Source organism: Glycine soja, chromosome 4, assembly GCF_004193775.1.
Source record: "Glycine soja cultivar W05 chromosome 4, ASM419377v2, whole genome shotgun sequence".
Lineage (NCBI taxonomy): Eukaryota > Viridiplantae > Streptophyta > Magnoliopsida > Fabales > Fabaceae > Glycine > Glycine soja.
The window spans coordinates 48,153,278-48,165,774 of record NC_041005.1 but is presented as its reverse complement, the minus strand read 5'-3'; the positions used below and the strand labels follow the sequence as shown (position 1 = coordinate 48,165,774).

At 34.0% G+C, this 12,497-nt stretch overlaps 1 protein-coding gene across 3 annotated transcripts; it reads right to left on the bottom strand.

Moving 5' to 3' along the window:
- Positions 1-2,091: 2,091 nt before the first annotated feature.
- LOC114410099 (probable inactive ATP-dependent zinc metalloprotease FTSHI 4, chloroplastic) lies at positions 2,092-12,470 on the bottom strand. 3 transcript variants are annotated; one of them, XM_028373875.1, is made up of 17 exons: positions 12,050-12,470; positions 11,604-11,859; positions 10,085-10,457; positions 8,720-8,978; positions 7,942-8,073; positions 6,387-6,461; positions 6,196-6,321; positions 5,985-6,094; positions 5,825-5,903; positions 5,568-5,705; positions 5,377-5,488; positions 4,679-4,842; positions 4,463-4,568; positions 4,268-4,344; positions 3,111-3,254; positions 2,850-3,021; positions 2,092-2,718 (listed from the first exon to the last, which is right to left on the bottom strand). In XM_028373875.1, exons 1-16 carry the CDS (start codon positions 12,284-12,286, stop codon positions 2,878-2,880), a joined length of 2,532 nt encoding a protein of 843 aa, XP_028229676.1. In that variant the 5' UTR covers positions 12,287-12,470; the 3' UTR covers positions 2,092-2,718; positions 2,850-2,877. The 3 variants fall into 3 exon arrangements, with proteins under 3 accessions (XP_028229676.1, XP_028229677.1, XP_028229678.1); XM_028373876.1 differs by having other exon boundaries at positions 2,092-2,595; XM_028373877.1 differs by having other exon boundaries at positions 2,092-2,454.
- Positions 12,471-12,497: the final 27 nt, after the last annotated feature.

Here is a 12,497-nt window from a genome sequence, read left to right as displayed (position 1 = left end):
TCTGGTTTCTGGTGGTTGAACTTTATATATATGACATGTTATGTTACATTTATAATAATAATAAACCAAATTGCTGATAGCGTACATGTTCCAAAATTTCAATTCTACAGGCCTCAATTTGATCGAAATTGAACAAGTCAACCTGCAGGTTGTCATGGGGCCTAACGGAATAACATAACATAACATTAGATGCAACTTGTAAGGCCTAATGTTGTTAATTATAAGTCATAGTTGACTTTTACTATGAGAAAGATAGAAAAACAAAAAAAACTACACATGAAATGGTGATAGAAAATAATGAGAAGATGACAATTTCGCACTTTTGGGGCCATGATACGCCAGTTAAAATTTTTTTACACGAATTTCAGCACTTCTCAGAAGACAATGTCAGAAAAGAAGTGCGTGAACAGCTCATAGATGTAATAGTGTGATTGTAATTAAGTTCAATAATTATTTATATGATAAATCATCGCTGACATTAGCAACCAGTTACTTTACATTAAGTTCAATATTTTTACCAAGTGGACGAACTTCTAGTTCACAGTGTTGATTTAAATTTAAAGTTGTTTGATAATTTTATAAAATTTTAAAGTTTAGAATAAATTAAAATATCTTTAATTAGCATGTTTTTTTTTTTAATATTAGAACAAGAAATAGAAAAGTTAAAGTGAAAAACTGCCAAAACTAACTTTTGTTTTAAAAGTTTTCTTTTTTTAATTTGTTTTATTTTTTTTAATAAAAGTTCATTTTCTTAAAATTCGATTTGACACAAAATGTTTCTTTTAAGAAGAAAAGTGCGAAATAAACAGGATGAAATATTAAAAAGTAACACTTAAAAAATGCCTCAGAGATATGCATGACGATATAAACATCCTTTTTAAACCAATTAACACATTGACAGGCAGCTCTACGTCTTGTAAATGTGTCATTAACTAATTATGAAATTGATTTTTAACCACTTGTAAGTTGTAATACTTAATCAGTTGCTGAGGCAATAGCTGATTAAAAACATGAATTTAAAACAAAATAATTAAAATAAATTTATAGTATAAAGGTATTTACACAATCATAAAAATATATTATATAAAAAAAGGTTTTATCACGTGACAAACATCATCATACATAATCATTAATTATTAAAAGAGTTTAATTAATAATATAATTATATATTATAATTTAATTAAAAATACTATTATATATTTTTATTCTAATTATAATAACCAATCATAACTAGAATATTCTAACTAAAATAATTTTATTTTCTATTCAAATTAATAACACATTTTGATTCTAATTTAAATTTAATTAACATTAATACATTTTTTATAATTATAGTAACTTTTTTAATATCATGATTTTATTAAATTATCGTAAATATTTGTTACAATGATAATAATAAAAATAAATTAAATGTTATCTTAAATTATAATAATAATGAAAATAATAATCTATAACTATTATAAAGGAAATTATCTCATTTGATGTAATCTTTCTTTTGTATATTTTTATTCTCAACTATTATAAATCACAACAATATTTTATTTTAACTTCTAACAATAATTAGATCTTTTAAAACAAATTACCTCTAACTAAATATATTGGTAACTTCTAAGTCTAAACACAGAGTGTCTTTTTTACGCTGCTATATAGTAGTAATAATAATAGTAGTAATAGTTATTATTATTAGTCTAGACTACAAACAGTGAGTACATCTAGGATTCAGGAGCAAGGCACTAACTCGCCTGTAAGGAGTAAAAACAATGCTAAAGAGGAGCGGGTGCAATAGTTTAAGTGACACTGGCTTCAGCTCAGTGCAGGGCTGCAGTGGCCAAAGACCCTTGCAGACAATTACACAAGGCATAGCAACAAATCAAGCATGTAGACAAGACAATTCTAACAATCCTCAACTCAACATTCAAGAAACTAAGATGTATAACTCAATCAATACCAGAGTAATAATTTAGGAACATCACTTTTGGTGTACATCACTATCTTTTACATCATCAGATATAATATGAGGGGGTCTACAAGGGCTTACCGCTGTCTGCTGTGCAGGGTTGGTGATGAAAAAAGCATGTAAAGGACAGGCGGTGCAACAATTTTCACCCTTTAATTTATCATTAACAACGATCACAAAGTAACAACAACTACATAGAAACATTTGATATAATTGATACATTTACAATTGTCTCAATAAAGTATCCCTCTGTGATAAATTACAATGCGGGTAGTAATGAATTTCACTTAACAGCTCAGACTAAAACCCTCGGTGCTTCATCTGTGGCAAAAAAATGTCTCGTTCACAAAGTTGAATGATTTGAATAAGTCTTTTAAGTATCCTTCAGCTTGTTCGAGAATGTGTCAATCTTCATTTTGATAATATGCATTCCAAGTTGACATCCATGCGGAAAAAGAGCTGTGGGCAAAGGGAAGGGTAGCATCCTGATGGTGCAGCTTCTCAAATAGAAGGGCAGCATGAAATTTTACAGTGCAAATTAGATCAGAGGAGTGAAAACAAGCGTGTAATTAGTTTGACCCATTGTTGCTATTTCTGTGACATAATTGATGTTTGTATTCTTTTCCCAGTAGATGCATCTGTCAATGGCAATTAAAGTTAAATAAAGCATGTGAGCGAAAACAAGCGTGTAATTAGTTTGACCCATTGTTGCTATTTCTGCAACATAATTGATGTTTGTATTCTTTTCCCAGTAGATGCATCTGTCAATGGCAATTAAAGTTAAATAAAGCATGCTCAATCGTCACCTTATTCCATTACTCCATACAACCAAAACAAAAATTATGAACATTAGAGATAATTGAAGTTGGAATATAATAAAATGTCAACAAACCTGTATGTAAGTTATATTTAAGTTCCTCTCAAAGAAAATGGCTCGCCATCAAAAGCTGTGGCTTTTCCTTCTCTTCTTCAATCACCATTGAAGCTTCATCTTTAATGTTTTGAACCTTTTTATCCCAGATATCATCTACTAATTTCCAAGTTTCATCACTAACAATTTGTGTCTGCAGTAAAACAAGGAAAAATGAAAGAGCACAAATCAGTTGTATGACAAATTATGGCAACCTATATAAAACAAGGTTTTGACATATACCTCTGTAGGGCGAGGTGCACCAAAGGTCGCAAATCCAACATTGCCTGGTGCAAATGTAACCCTTCCGGGAAGACTGATCCCATGGATTCCCCATCGTCCAGCATAAATCAGTGCTCCAAATTCATCAACTGGACTGACAGGAGGCTAAACAAGACCCAAGATAAAAATTGAATCTCAAAAGATTATCATTTATTCAAACCAAGAAGCATGATATTAGAAAAAGAAAGAATAAAAAATTATGTAGAGCCTGCGATTTTCTCTTGGAGACTTATCAAAAATAGACTACCCACTAGACATAATCTCCTAAGAAGAAATGTTCCCATTCAGGAGCAGAATTGCCCCTTATGTGGATCTCATCAAGAGGAAGCTGGTCACCTATTTTTTCACTGTAAATTGACTAATGGTCTTTGGCGGGAATCAATGAGGTGGAAGCGAGTGGTTGGACCCCTAGCAGTCTCTCCAGCATCTCATTACACTCAATTCTGTGATGGATTTGGAGCTGGGAAGAATCAAAACAGATGGCACAGATGGTGGATTGCATTAACAAGCTCAATATGGAAGAATAGGAATCTCCTCATATTCCAAGGCAAAAGATTTGAACCGCCAAAAGTTATGGACGATGCATTATTCCTTATGTGGTCATGGCTGAAGTCTAGGGACAAAAACTTCTGCACTTCCTTTAACTATTGGTCGTCTAATCTTGGAGAATTCTTTGGCTAAATTAGGTTCTCTTAGTATATGTGGGGGTATATGCTGTTCTAATCCTGTATTGGTGGGTGGGTATTAGATGCATTACATCTATGTAAATCACCAGTAGTACTTCTGGTGCTGCTGTGTTCTAATATGAATAATATATAAATTATCTTTTGCCTTTCAAAAAAAAAAAAAAAAAAATGTAGAGCCTGCCATACAAAAACTTTTTAAGTTTGTAATGCTTAAAAAATCCAACATATGACTGACTTACAAGTTACAAGTAATAAACATCTGCCAAATCACTATCTTGAAATGTGAGAATACTTTCAAATCATGCATTAAATACCAAAAATGTGTCATTAGAAAAAATATCAAAGTTCCACACACAACCACACATAAGAATATTAATGGCAGGCTACTGATAAAATAGGAACAACATGCTTCACTTTAGTTTAAGATCTAACCTGAGCTACACGAGGAGCACTCTTATAAATGTCCCAAATCTCCTCAGCTTTGATTTGCCCCTTTTCAAGCAAAATATCTGCAAAACAAGTAAAACTTAAATCCTAAAAGCAGGTCTGAATTATCATGAACTAATCTAAATAACTCCCAGAAGGGATAGTTCATTTGTTAACAAAAAATTCACAAGAGAACCAGACCTGTGATTGTCTCAACAGCCAAATGGTACTCTTTTAGCACAGATGAGCACTTCTCTGTGGCATAACGCATATACTCATCTCGAAGTGCTTCAAGCTTCATTGCAAGCTGTACAAAACTCTTCAACATAAGTTGTGATACAACTATACTCATAAAACACTTTTGTTAAGGGAAAGAATGTGTATTGAAGCACAAGCTGTAAGATCCCACAAACATACATTGGGCACAAGGTCACTATAGTTTTTGTAATATGCTTTCCCAAAAGCAGTCATGCCTGTCTGCAGAATTAAAAACTCTGCATGCTTTGAAGCTTCTAATGTTGCCTTTGCAGAGATCCAACACAAGTTGTCAATCCCAAACATCTCCTCCTCAATTACTCTTGCTACAAACAAATTTCAATAAGCAAAAAAGTTCAATAACCAAAGTACCAATCTTAGATAATCATCTCTGTGGCTAGCTACAGAAAGTTCTTTGTATTCTTCTGTTAAAGAGTATACAAAATACAAATTTAAGTTTACATTAAAGAACCTTGCCTCTGTTGGTTTTCATGAACAAAATAATTTATTTTACATTGGATGTTCTCATGTTGTACCCCCTGCTAGGATCCTTAACAAAAGTCATTAAAACCAATCATGCAGAGGATTAAAATTATGATATAAATTTGGTGCCACAATAAAAACAAAAGGACATTACAAACCAAAAATAAAAAAAGACTTCTGTATAACAATGACATGATATCAAACCGCAGTCCTCATACTACTGATTTGTCATTTAATCTAAGATAATTATTATTCAAGAAATGGAACATGAAATGTTTTAAAGAACAATATCTGAATGATGAAAATCTCATAAATCAAATTACTAATGATTTTGAATAAGACTTTCCAAAATGACCTGAAACTCAAAACAAACTTACGAGCACAAGCACGCACTATAGAGTTTATGTAATCTGATTTCCTTGCAAAAACCTGGCCAGAAATTTCAGCATAATGCATATTTGGCTGGCTGCGGATAGAATTTATATCAGTCTGCAACACAGTGATACAGTTGAAATAATCATGTATCCACATACACCTGAAACTTGCTAAACAACATAGAAATAGTGACCTCAACAAAAGGACGGTGGGGCTCGGGGAAAAAACATGCAAGAACAGCAACAGCTGCTTCTCTGTATGCCAATCTCAATTTTAATTCTTCAGGAATTTCAGTACTATCCTCTTGCCCTGTTTCAAATGTTCCCTTTTGCTGCAAATCCATATGATTTATCAGACAGTATAGAATTGCACCAAAGAAGAATGAAAAATGAAAATGTCATAAGAAAGGATATTTTTGCCCAGCCACAAAGAAGCTAAGAAACCACCAACCCTCTTCAATGCCTCAAGCAGCTCATCTCGCCCAATGTAGTCCAAATCCTTCCTGGCTGTCAAAATTCCAGCTTCATTCCTGTCATTTAATTCATGATAATATCATCCTATATTCTCAAAAGAGATTGGTAAAGCAATATATCCCCCAAAGATTATTTACAGTATATTTTGTAGCTCTGCCCCAGTAAAATCTTCTGTCAGTTCAGCAATTTCCTTAAGTAGAGTTTCCTTTTCCTCCTCAGAGTGAAAAAATTTATTCCTAGCATGCACCTAGTGTGCATCATAAGGAAATGAGAAAAAGGAAATTTAAGATGATGAAATACTGGAGGTAAACTGGATGTCAGCAAACAACAGTTGTAGGGGTAAAATACCTTCAAAATGGCAAATCTTCCATCCTCCGATGGCAAACCAACTCTAATGATCTTGTCAAAACGACCTTTCCTCAATAGAGCAGGATCAAGAATATCCAATCTATTTGTGGCACCTATCACGAGAACCTGAAATTCAAGTTCAGCATATCAAATAACATCTTTATGATCCCAGCAACCAATTAAAAACTTACCTGTGCTGTGGAAACTTTGAATCCATCCATCTCAGTCAGTATCTGAAGTAAACCTTGTTCCCTTTCAGCACCTCCCTATATAATGTAATTCCAGAGGTTTCATTAGAAAGAACAATAGAGAACTGGGAAGCAAGAAAATAAACAAGACATGCCCTAACCTAGAAAAAATGATGCACAGGTTCTGGATGGAACGTTTATCAACAATTATGCATGACATAATATCATCAGGATAGCCCCAAAAGGACCAAGGTCTTTAAATTACATTGGATGAAATTCCAATATCACAGTACTTCATAAAATTTCTAGCTAATCAAAACTTTTCAGTACCTTCTAAAACATGTCTATATTCAAAATTCATTGCACTACAGCCAATAAATATGTCACAAATCAGAACACATGAAAATATGCAGTTGTACAATGGAGGAGACATTTCTTTGACCACGAAATTGATATGGTGGCAGCATTCATGGCTGACATTGAGGCTGTTCAGATCCAACCTTCAAGTCAGGATTTTCTCAGCTGGGGAGCTGATCCTGCTGGTTATTACTCCACAAAGTCAGCCTACAATCTCCTCAAGGATGAGGGCAATTCTATTACTGAAGACAGCAACTACAAGATCATTTGGAGACTGAAAACTCCCCCAAGAGCAAGTGCTTTCTCTTGGAGAATCTTCAAGAACAGACTACCTACTAGGGATAATCTAAGGAGGAGACATGTGGAGCTGCCCTCTTATAACTGCCCTCTTTGTGATCAGGATGAGGAAACTGCTGGCCATATCATGTATTCTTGCAGGAAAACTAGACATCTTTGGTGGGAGAGTTTGAGATGGGTCAATAGGGTGGGTCCTTTCCCTATTGAACCCAAATGCCATTTTCTGCAATTCTCTCAATGGAGTGGGAAAAGGAATGTAGACAACCGATGGGAAGCTTTCTGGATAGCTTTATCCATGACTATTTGGAAGCATAGAAATGCCTTGGTGTTTAACAACCAGAATTTCAGCACCGAAAAAGTCATGGACGAAGCTTTGTTTCACACTTGGTCTTGGATCAACTGCATGGAGAAAGATTTCCATACACATTTTAATCAATGGTCTACTAGCTTAAAGGAGGAAATGTCCTAGGGGTTTTCTTTTGCTGTATGGGTATCCACCTATTGTGGTTATATCTTATGTAGTTGGGGATGGCAGATTTCTGCCTTTGTATATTTTGATATATTTCAGTACAACTAGTACTGATCAACTATTAATAATATCATATTTTTGCTGTGCAAAAAAAAAAATGAAAATATGTAGTTTTCTTTTCTTTGTTACTTATCATGCTGATGATCCCAAGAAGTTGTGATTCTTTGTATTGCTAGAATAAATTGTTAAAATTAAGCACATGTTTAACGAGTAGTGTTACTGTATTAATTGTAACTAGCTCAGGTGATTAGTACTTAATACTTATTAGATATAACTTAGGAGATGGTTTCTCTTGTATTTAATAATTAATATTGTATATAGTATAATATTGTAAAAGGATTACGAAAACCAATGTAAAAGTAGTTCATATCTTACTCCGCCTATATCAGGTCCTCCACGCTTGCTACCAATAGCATCTATCTCATCAATAAAGATTATAGAAGGTGAAAATGCTCTTGCATTTGCAAAAAGGTCTTTAACACGGGATGCAGCAACCCCTACAAACATCTGGGGAGAAAGGACAGATTAAATGAGCCAAGTTCATTTAATTTTGAAGTTCCAAATTAATAAAGTAAAAACAAAATTAGGACAAGCCTTATAAATGTAACATTTCACATTTCATGGGTACAAGTCATGATACATTCCACTCATTTAGACAAAAAGAATATTGTGAAGCACATGGTGTAGATATAAATAGTTAGCACTTAGCACACTATAATTAGTGTCATATTTATCTCATTATCTGTGTGTAACTGTTTATTGATTGAAAGAGGAATAATAAATCCCATATCATTAACTATTGATTAATAAGTCAAGGTCCCTAGTTAATTTTTAGAATAAACACATTTTGGTCCTCTAAAGATACAAGTGTCATCAATTTGGTCCTTTAATAACAAATATATCAAAATGGTCCTCGTTAATTTGAAGTAAAAATAGACACTGAATGACCATTTTAACCTATTATTATAGAACTAAAATGATGATATTGGTAGTTTTGTAGGGCCAAAATTAGTGTTTATCTAAATTTTTTCTAAAATCCCATTCTTCAAAAAATATAATGACTTTGGATTTAGATATTGAACAAAAAGTTTTCCAAAGTTCTACTTGCAAATTTCTATTCAATGAATATGAACATCTAGAGATGAGGTGACACCTCTACAAAATCCGTGCCATTAGCTGCAAAAAAAGGCAACCCTGCTTCACCTGCTATGGCTTTAGCCAGTAGAGTTTTACCAGTTCCAGGAGGCCCATGAAGAAGTACACCTTTTGGACAATAAATACCTTTGTCTTGAAACTCCTCATCATTCTTTAAAATTCGGACAATCTCTTGTAGTTCATTCTTTATATATTCCTGGCCAGCAAAATCATCAAATGTAACACCAGTTCTTTCTTCTGCAGATATAAATTTAGCCCTGAGGGAAAAGCATAATAATTAGATTCTGGGTGTAAAGAAATTGGTTGCCAAAATCTTATTGTTTTCTTTTTGTTTGAAGAAGTTGCAAATTAAAACTTCTCAACAATATTCAATGCTTAACCCATTGTCATGGACCAGTCACACAAAACCACATTTTTTATAATGTATAAGGTTTGCAATACTGTATATATATATAACACTCAACTCAACATGCCCTAAATATCATAAAGATAAAGCAAAGCAAAGACCCAAGACACGACTATATAAGCAACAGCAACTTTCCATATATCTAGTGAAATAGTAATAGACAGAAATGGTTTGGCAAATCCAAGCTGGGGAGGCAATGTTTTTGCCTTATGTTTCCCCGTACAAATATCTAAAAGAAAATTTGACAAGGACAAATTAAACCCTCAAAAGTTTAATTGAAAAGTATATCTCTTCTAACTTCTTAATAGTTTATGCTATAAGTAAAGTTAATGCAAACCCACATGTTTACAGAGAAGCAGTTGCAAAGTGTTTAGGATTTAAACAGAAAGTAGTTATATTCTGCCAACTAATCCAAACTTGGACATAATTTATGAAACAAAAAAAATTGTAGATAAGTTTCTGACAGCAGTAGTAAGTAGCCTAGCCCCTCTTTAGCTACAAAATTTAGAAAGGCAAAGGGCATTGCTGATAGATTCTACTAGAATTTCAATTTATTTAAAAAAAAAAAGAAGAAAAAGGTAGGAAAATCATATTTCCCTTCCCTACAAATTGATTCTAAATCTCTAATAACAAACCGCCTAACCCAAAAGCATTAGCTGTTTGAGTAAGGTCAAAGAGGAGAAATCTTCTCTTGCAAATCCTAATTATTAGTTGAATGACAACAAAGAATTAGGAATTGGAAAGAAAATAAAGATTTATTGAATAGAATGAAAAGAACAAGGAATAGAAGATCAATCTCTCCTCCAGAGGTTTCCCCTCACAAAGAAGTAATGCACAATTTACAAATGATACTACATAGAATGAAATCCTTTCCCCTTACATCGTTCTATTTAAGTGAAATTCCCGACAACCAATAGGAAATAGAACAGGAAACATACAGAAAATTGCTCCACTTACCGACTCTGGCCTAGAGATCCAAGTGCACGACTTCTTAGTGGCTGTGTAGTTTTTTGGCTAGGAGTTCCCAAATCACAAGGTATCAACTTGGCATATATTGGTCTCATCAAATTATCAATCCACACATAAAATCCAACAGCCAGAGCAAGACGCATAGACCATATGACTGCAACTGCAATAGTTGAGTATATTTCAGCAGGCACGGCATCCACATTAATGACATCAACATTTACAATTTGCTGATGTAGCTTTCTCCAAACATCATTCCAACTATCAATTGGCATTATATTGACTGGATGACGCCGAAAAATAATACCCTGAGTATTTCCTTCAGTTCCCGTCGGTTTCCCATTTTTGTAATATGGTAGAATAACTGCATAAACACAAACAAATATTGAGCAAAACAACATTTCAACCAGACTGAACACTTTATGTAGCTGAGCTGAAAGCAAAAGCACGGACCAGTGTGTGCGACACAGCAATTCAATAATTTTCTGAATTACTGTCTAAGGAGAACATACTGTAAAATGACTAAAATACCAAATAGCACATATTTTCAGTTTACATTGCCCACTATGAAATTTATGTAACCTTCAAACCCCAACAAAACAGAATTTTAACAAAGTCCACCAAAATGAGACAAGCTCTACAACAGTGAACGAACTCAATCAGTCAAAATTGTCACTAGAGCCTTACGACAGTCAACAGTCACCAAAGAACTACCTTCTCTATTTCTCCTCCTATTATTGAGTTATTAAAATTTAAAATACCCTGGTTGCATACAGTGAAAACAAATATATTGCCACTAGAGCACTACTTTCACCTAGTTCTTGCCACTGTAAACACCAAAAGAAAAGTGCACATTGAGGAACAATTGATATTATTATGCCATTCTGAGATTTATTCTTCTGACCCCCCTTTTTTCTACCTTCTTTTTTTGTTAGGTGTGGAAATGGCAAAAATCATATCTCCCCTTCTTCATTACTTAACTCACCATAAATAAAGCTAGATTTCTCCAACAGACAGTGACACATCATGCACAAAAATGGCAATAAACACGAATTAATTTCATCCACTAACTAATATGCGCAACCCAACATTAAGAACTTCACATAACGCAACAAATCAAACTCAAAAGTGACAAGAATGCAAAGATAATATAAACCAGAGCCTTCTCTAATCTCTTTCAGCTAAACTTCTAAACTCAGTACCCTCATAATCCGTGTTAACTATCATAAAATCCTCCTACAACATATTCACATCAGCAAGCCAATAAACAAATTAACGCCCACTAAACATCTTCCTAACAACTAGCCAACTATTTTCGTGTCAAGCATAGCATAAGACCCTGTTTGGATAAATTTCTCCATAAGCACTTAGGAGAAGAAAATAAGAAGTTAAAACGAACTGAGCCTCTCACATAAGTTAAAACCAACTTATGGACTTAATCTCTTTTCATTTAACAAGTGTATTCTTTTTCTAATCCTGGAAAAGAAAAATAAAAAAGAAAAATCACAACCTGATATTGTTTGACCGTAATTAGAATACTCCATAAACTGGACATTATTAGAGTCAAGAAGTCTCAAAAAATCACTGTAGTCTATCCTGTGTGAGTTCTCAGGATCCCATTCCGTTCCCTTCAGTTTTCCACGCAAAGTCAACAAAGCTCTGCTCCATGAAGAAGCCATCACAAGCTGCCTCTCTAACTGCACATTCGCCTTCTTGTCAAATTCCTCCAACTCATTCATCCGTTTCCTCTCCGCCTCCTTCAGTTTCTGCACACAGTTCACTTCTCTCAACAACTCACAACTTCCAAACCAAACATTCGCACGTGCGTAAAAAACAAACACTGCATATTTGCATTGCACAAAAAAAAAAAAACTGTTGACAATATAGATAACGCTGAATTCTCAGTTTCCAGAATTTCGTTAAAAATTGTTCTTTATTATTTTTTGTTTTAGGAACCTCGAATAGTTGAGCGGATTCGGCGTCTTGCTCTTGGTTGGGATTGGTTGAGTCGGAAAGAGAATTGGAAGCGGTGATTCTGAGTTTGCATCGATTTGAGAAGTTGCGAGAGGGGAATGTGGTGGTGAGAAAGCGAGGTGAAGAGTGAGGAAATAAGGGGAAAGGGATTTTGCGAGGGAAGAAGGGTTTTGGGAGTTGGAGCCTGATATCGATGGTGTTTGCAATTTGAGAATTCATGTTTTGACGATGATAAGGAATAGAGAAAGAGTTTCAGGTTTTCACTATGCTCATCTCTTGTTATTGTTGCACTTCTTCATTTCAGCTCAGTGAAGAATGTCGCAATAGCAGTGTGGTTATCATTATCAGCTTTCTGCATTTTGAAGTTCATGCTGGGGGTTTAGGGAAGAGAGGATTATGGCTTCTTTGGTTTTTGTAAAAGAAAAAAATA

Excerpts from the sequence above, each read along its gene's own strand:
- LOC114410099 (XM_028373875.1), bottom strand. The coding sequence starts at position 12,286 with ATGAATTCTCAAATTGCAAACACCATCGATATCAGGCTCCAACTCCCA. Across the intron at positions 11,860-12,049 it reads AATCCGCTCAACTATTCGAG|AAACTGAAGGAGGCGGAGAG; the intron begins GTTCCTAAAACA and ends AACTGTGTGCAG. Across the intron at positions 3,022-3,110 it reads GTGCACCTCGCCCTACAGAG|ACACAAATTGTTAGTGATGA; the intron begins GTATATGTCAAA and ends GTTTTACTGCAG.